Genomic DNA, 6000 nt, shown 5'->3' with positions numbered 1-6000 from the left:
CTTGGCCCCCAACACCTACACCCTAACCGACCACCAGGCTAACGGCCAGGGGGCAGGGGCTGAAGCATTCAGTGGGGCCCAGAGCAACTCCATAGGCGATGGCGAGCACACCGCAGCTGGTGGGGCAGCTGGGAGAATGGAGGCTCTTGACCAGCAGCACCCGCCTGGGTAAAGGGTCAGTGGGGCGGACTGCCTCAGTAGAAAACCCACTGATAATCACGGTGTGGCCGCACTGCAGACAGGAAGGGAGTGAGGACAAATAAATGAACACAAGTTTTCTGCGTGTCTTTGTCAGTTGGTTTCATTTTGTTTGGAACACTAAGATTTATTTTCAAACAGCACACAGACGGTCTGCAGGGCAGGGCCAGGCCAGGCCGATGTCTGGGCCCTGAGGTCTCTGGAGAGACCCAACCCCACCCACAGCAGCTGCCAGGAAAAAGAGGACCCTTGCCCGGGCTGCTCAGCCGAAGCTTCAGGCAAGCGTGGTGGCTCAGCAGCCCCCAGGCCCCGCCCTGCGGCCAGGCACACATGCGGGCACAGTGTGGGGGCGGGAGAGACCGGGGTGGCCGGGAACCTAACTAGGGGAACACAGCAGCTTCAGGAACACTGGTGATTCCACTGGACTTGCCGAAAACAGGCTCTTTGGAAAACAACCTAATCTTTGGGAGAACACCTCTTGACTTAGGTCTCTCCTCTCAATTTCCCTTTTCTTTTCAAAAGTTTAAAAACAAAATCAGGAAAAAAAAAAAAAAAAGCCCACACATTTTTCGGGAAAAGGTGTTCACACGCCCAGAGAGCTGCACCAGCTGCTGCCCTCACTGAACCCGCTCGGTGAAGTTCTCCGGAAAGACGCCCCGGCATTTCTCCAGCTCCTTGTGCTGGTTCCAGTCACTCTCCTTCACGCCCATGAGCCAGCCTTCATCCTGAGAGTGAAGCGGAGCACCCAGGTCACACAGGGAAGGGGACAGAGAGCACTCAAACCCTGCAGGGCATGGGTCACACTGGAGAACTGCTGGGAGAATATCCCCTCATTCTTGCTGATCATTTCCTCCAGCCTATCACACCCACCTGAAAGAATGCCTCCTCCAGGCAGCATTCCCTGCTACCCCAGCTCAAACCAGCTCAGGCTAGGAGCCATCTGCCTTTCATTTAGCAGGTGGATTTAACTCTGGCATTTGGGCGAGTCCTCCTCTCTCTAGAAAGGCAGCCTAACTGCTGCACTGGTCTGAATGTATCTGAACACCCTCAATCCCAGGCCAGGAGCTTCCCACTGTCTGGTGCCAACAGAGCACATCAGCTGCTCTTCCAGACTTCTACAGACCCAGAAATTTCTGGTGAGCATTGACCAGTTAAAGTTTCTCAAGTGACTCAAGGCCACCCCCTCAAGCCCTTTACCACACACCTGGCCTTTGCTTTCAAAGACCCCTCACAGGGATCACCTACCCAAGCCCTGACAAGGTCCCTAGCCCCAGACCCTGACCCCTGGGCCCACAGGAGCCATACATCCTGCCCAAGGTAGAGGCCATCACTGACCCCACTAAGCCTGGGATCGCCTTCGGTCTTCGTTATGTCATGGCCTACCTGTCACAGAGCCTATGTATGTTCTCTGACCCATGTCCACCCACCCACATGACTCCCACTGCAGGCTGGGGGCCAGGATTCTGCTTCTTAAAACCCCACCCAGTCCAGGGCTAGCCCTGGGAGGACATGAGTGGAGAGCCGGGGGTTGAGGGGAATTGGCAGGTTTAGCACTGGGCACAGGAAATCCTTGTTACTTAAACCTCCTAGCCCTTGTGGCCTCAGTCGATACCTATTACACTCGAGTCTCAGCACCCACAGTGAGCTCCTCCTAAGAACCCACAGTTACCCAAAGCAAGCAGCCTGTGGGAATTTAGGAGGGCAGTCCCTATTCTGTGCCAGCCCCAGCCTCCACTAGGAGCTCACTCTGAGATCGACTAACGAGGAGAAGCCACCGCAGGGAAAGGTATCTGGCCTGGGAAGCAGCTGGGGGCACAGCTGGGGGTGTTTGGGGGTTCTGCGGGAAACCACACACTGTCCCTGTGGGCAGGGGGCAAGGCCAGCCTGGAAGAAGCAGCCCAGCATGAGGCTGACGAGAGGACACCTCAGCGGCTCGCTGCTGGGCCAAAGGTTTCACGGAGAGGTGGCCAGGGATCCTGTCCTAGGAGGGGAAGAAGACTTTGAAGGGTAGGGGAGGAGGAGGGGAGAAAGACACCTTGATGCAAAAACCTGAGAGAAAGGCAGAGCCAAGGGAGGAAGCCAGAAGGAAAGCTGACAGCCCGAGGAAATGGACAGAGGGGACATGAAGACCCAGGGAAATGTGACAGCACGGGAGGAGACACCAAAGGGAAGGGAGAGACAGGGAGAGAGGTGAAGGGAGGGGGAAATGAGCGAGGGGAGAAGAGAAAAAGAAAGAGGGGGGTGGTGAGCAGCTGCGCACTGATGGGTCTCTGCTGCCCCCTGCTGGCCACTCCTGCCCCTTACCTGCTCCTCAGGGTTCTGGAAGGGGATCACCAGCACCACGTCACCAGCCTTGAGCTGCAACTCATCCGTGTCGGTGGCCACATAGTCATGCTGGGCCTGCACCTGCAGAGGTTGGGAGAGAGCTCAACACCCCATCCTCCGAGGCCTCTGGTCCCACCTGCATCCTCCGAGGCCTCTGGTCCCACCTCCAACCTGGCTTCAGTGTGCCCTGGAAACATGGTGACTGGAAGCATGGGAAAGCAAAAGGACCAGGGCTCAAGATGCCACCTCGCAGACTGGGTAGCAGGGGTAGTGGGGGCAGGGGAACTTTGGGCAAACCCACGTAGCGTCCTAGCTCAGTGCCCTCGTCTGTAAAAGGGCACTGTTGGGTCAGATGATGGCAGAGGCTGTGGGGTCAGCTGGCCAAGGCTTACCTTGAACATGAACCCCGGGGGCAGGTCCAAGCGTCCCGCCCCGCTGCCACCCTCCACGGTGCCGTTCACAGTTGCTGAGAAGGTCTCTACCACCACCGCAGGGAGAGAGCTCTGGGGAGAGGAAGCACAGTCAGCATGGGCAGGAAGCTGGTCCCAAGAGGACAGGGGCCACAGGGGCAAGGGAAGGGGAGGGTCCCTGTGACCGATGCCAGACTGGTCTGCCTCCGGGTTCCTCAATAGGAACTGTAACCTGGACCAGCACAGAGCAAGGAGCATAGGCAAGACACAGGGCTGGGGAGCCACGAACGGGAGGGCAGGTGGACAGCAGGAAAGAAAAGACAGGGCCTTGGCCCCTGTCGTCTTACGGAGGCCGCTTCACTTGCTGCTGTCTCCCCGGGCTCCTGGGCTCCAGCCGCAGGTTGGGTCCCACCCGCCACCTCCGAGGCCTCCGCTGGCTGCAATATAAATGCCGGCATGGGGTCAGACACAGGACAGACACTGTAACCAGGACAAGGAAGGGGGGCATGGAGGGCAGTACCCCAAGTGGTATCTGGAGCTCGCCAGTGCTGCTGTGTGGTACAGGGAGCCCCTGGAGGAAAGGCCAGCTTCCTGCCCTGGGAAACAGCTGGAGAAGCAGCTAGAGAAGGTGCTGGCAGCACAGAGATGCCAACTGACCTGCCACACAAGCCCTTGGGTGCCACCAAGACCCTCCCTCACAGGCCCTGCTCTCTATGCCCAAGACCTGGCCAACTCTCAGCTTCTTCCCACCTGCCTGGCCTGGTGGTTGAGCCAGTAGACCCCACACTTGGGGACAACAGTAAGCACCTGTCCCAGCCCCAAAAACCCAGGGCAGGCCAAGCAAACCCCAAGAAGGGGGCAGCACAGAGCTGGGCACCATGGTGGGGGCCCAGCCAAGACAGGCTGACCTGGGTCAACACTCACACTCAGCCAGTTCTAAGCTCTGGGAACAATCACTCAAGCTTCCTAGCCCCCACCTTCCTCGTCTGTAAAAGGAGGAAATGTCTAGGTTAGGGAGAAAATTAAATGAGAAAATTCTGGAAAGTGCCTGCCATAGGTCAGTAGATGCTCTGACCACACCTCCCTCCATCTGCGGGAGGACTAAGTTGGGAGGCTGGGGTTGGCAAGGAGAAGAAGGGCCCATCTGGCCTGAATCACTGCAACCAGGAGTGACAACCCCCATCCTGGGGCCTCCTGGCCCATGGCCCTGGCCTCACCCTCAGGCCCAGAGGCCTTGTCCATCCTGTGCCCCCTCCTTGGGGCTCTTCCTCACTGCTAAACCCCCAGAGACTGGGGACAGGTGGAGGCTGGCAGGTGGACACTTACTTGGGCAGGCCCCGGCTCGGCTGTCTGGCTGGGCCAGGCCACAGCAAAGGTGCCCTCGGCAGCGCTGGGCTCCCTGGAAGGCAGGCTGCCAGCTGGGCTCTCTGTGGGCTAGTGATGGGCCACCAGGGAGAATAGGGTGGGGGGGGGAGGGGGGCACCAGGGAGGAGAGGTTTTGGGCAAGGGCACGAGACAAGAGAAGAGAGTCGTGAGCAGCCCAGTGTTGGCAGAAGGAGACTGGGTACCTGTGGCAGGCAGCCTGGCCCAGCAGGGGACAGACATGGAACCCGTAAAGAGAAAACCACACCCACTTCCTTGCTCCCAGCACTGCCAAGGGGACGAGCAGGTGCAAACAAACCGCACACAGTTCAGCACCCGCCAAAACCCACTTATCAAGGTGGCTGCCCACACCAGGCTTTCTCTGGCCTCCCCCAGAGTCAGGTTATGTGGTGCCTTGGAGCTGGCGAGAGACTGTGCTACCAGCATTTCCACACCCGCTGCCCCTGATCCTGCAGAAGCCGCACTGTGTTTGCTAATGATGTCCCATGCCCTCCCTGAGCCGCATGCCCGAGCCACCCAATGATGATGACAGCCACCCAATGATGATGACGCCCACCCAACAGACCTGCTCACACGAGGACACCTGGCCTCACCCTGTTCATCCTGTATCTCAAGCCACCCTCCCTCTCCCCTCTGTCCCAGCAGCTACCTGATGCCACTGCCCTGTAGGGCCCCCACAGATAGACAACTCCTTAAGGACAAAGACCCTCCACCCCAAGGCCCCCCTCACAGGCCCCAGCCCAGCAGGAGGACAACACATCCCTCCCAGGCAACTGCTCACAGACCCTGACCCTCTTCTCCAGCTAAGCTGAGGAGCCCCTTCCCCAGCCAGCAGGGCTTGGCTGAGAGAAGCTTCTCCACAGACGGGAAGCCGTGGGACAGCTGGAGACAAGCAGTGGCTGCCCGCTCCCTGTGCGCACAAGCACTGGCCTGTGCGGGCATGTGCAGGCACCTGTGAGAAGGCCAGGGCAGGACCAGACACACATAGAGAGCAGCAGCCCCTCCCCCCGGGGTGGGCACAGAGCCAACACGCTTACCTCCCAGAGGTCCCATGGAATTGACTACACGCAGCAGAGGGAGAAGGAGAGAGTTAGTACAGAGGTTAGTCGGGGAGAGGGGGGAAGCTGTCCCCAGTGGCCCCCAACCCAGGTCCCTACAGCTCAGCAGGCACAGGGCAGCAGGGAACCAGGCTCCCGGGTCTCCAGAGCGTCGAGTCCTGGATGCCAGCCAGGGGGCGGAGACCCCAGGCCAGCGCGCACCCAGACGTGGGTCTGCTGCAAGGAGAGGGAAGGACGCTGACAGGGCCCGAAGTTACCGAGTGAGTGTTCAGTTGACCCTCCTCTTGAGGGCCTTCTCCCTGACCTGTGTGTGCTCCTACCCTCCTCCTGCTCAAGGCTGAAGGAGATGACAAGAGCTGGGGGCCAGGGGAAGGGCAGTGAGTGTGAAGAGAGCCTGTTGACCCCACAACCCCAAAGGCCGGGCTCAGATGGGCACACATGGCCAGACCTGAGCCCATCACCCAGCGCCCCATAGATCCATGGGCCCACAGGTGCTGGTAGACTCAGACCAACCTGACCAGAGGGTGTGGGTGCCTTCACAGGGCTCGCCACAGGTGGGAGGGGGTCAAAGTCCAGGTCCAGCAGACTGGCCTGCTCCGAGAAAGGCCCCGGGGCCTCAAACTTGG

The 6000-nt window shown here is 59.5% G+C and overlaps 1 protein-coding gene across 20 annotated transcripts in view; it reads right to left on the bottom strand.

Annotated features, from left to right (window-relative positions):
• Nucleotides 1–274: 274 nt before the first annotated feature.
• Nucleotides 275–6000, bottom strand: part of BIN1 (bridging integrator 1) — a 55083-nt gene continuing 49357 nt past the window's right edge. For 5 of the 20 annotated variants that reach the window (XM_082691087.1, XM_082691100.1, XM_082691102.1 and 2 more), the window contains 7 exons: nt 5888–5995; nt 5354–5377; nt 4260–4367; nt 3281–3370; nt 2916–3026; nt 2503–2604; nt 275–923 (listed from right to left, as the gene is read on the bottom strand). In XM_082691087.1, coding sequence (XP_082547213.1) covers nt 816–923; nt 2503–2604; nt 2916–3026; nt 3281–3370; nt 4260–4367; nt 5354–5377; nt 5888–5995 — 651 coding nt within the window. In that variant the 3' untranslated portion in view covers nt 275–815. The remainder of the gene's footprint in view (nt 924–2502; nt 2605–2915; nt 3027–3280; nt 3371–4259; nt 4368–5353; nt 5378–5887; nt 5996–6000) is intronic. The other 15 variants (XM_082691097.1, XM_082691094.1, XM_082691090.1 and 12 more) reach the window with 4 other exon arrangements.

This window comes from Mustela nivalis (assembly GCF_964662115.1).
Source record: "Mustela nivalis genome assembly, chromosome: 11".
Taxonomy (NCBI): domain Eukaryota; kingdom Metazoa; phylum Chordata; class Mammalia; order Carnivora; family Mustelidae; genus Mustela; species Mustela nivalis.
Note: the sequence above shows the minus strand (reverse complement) of the source record. Positions and strands in the feature narration are given on the sequence as shown.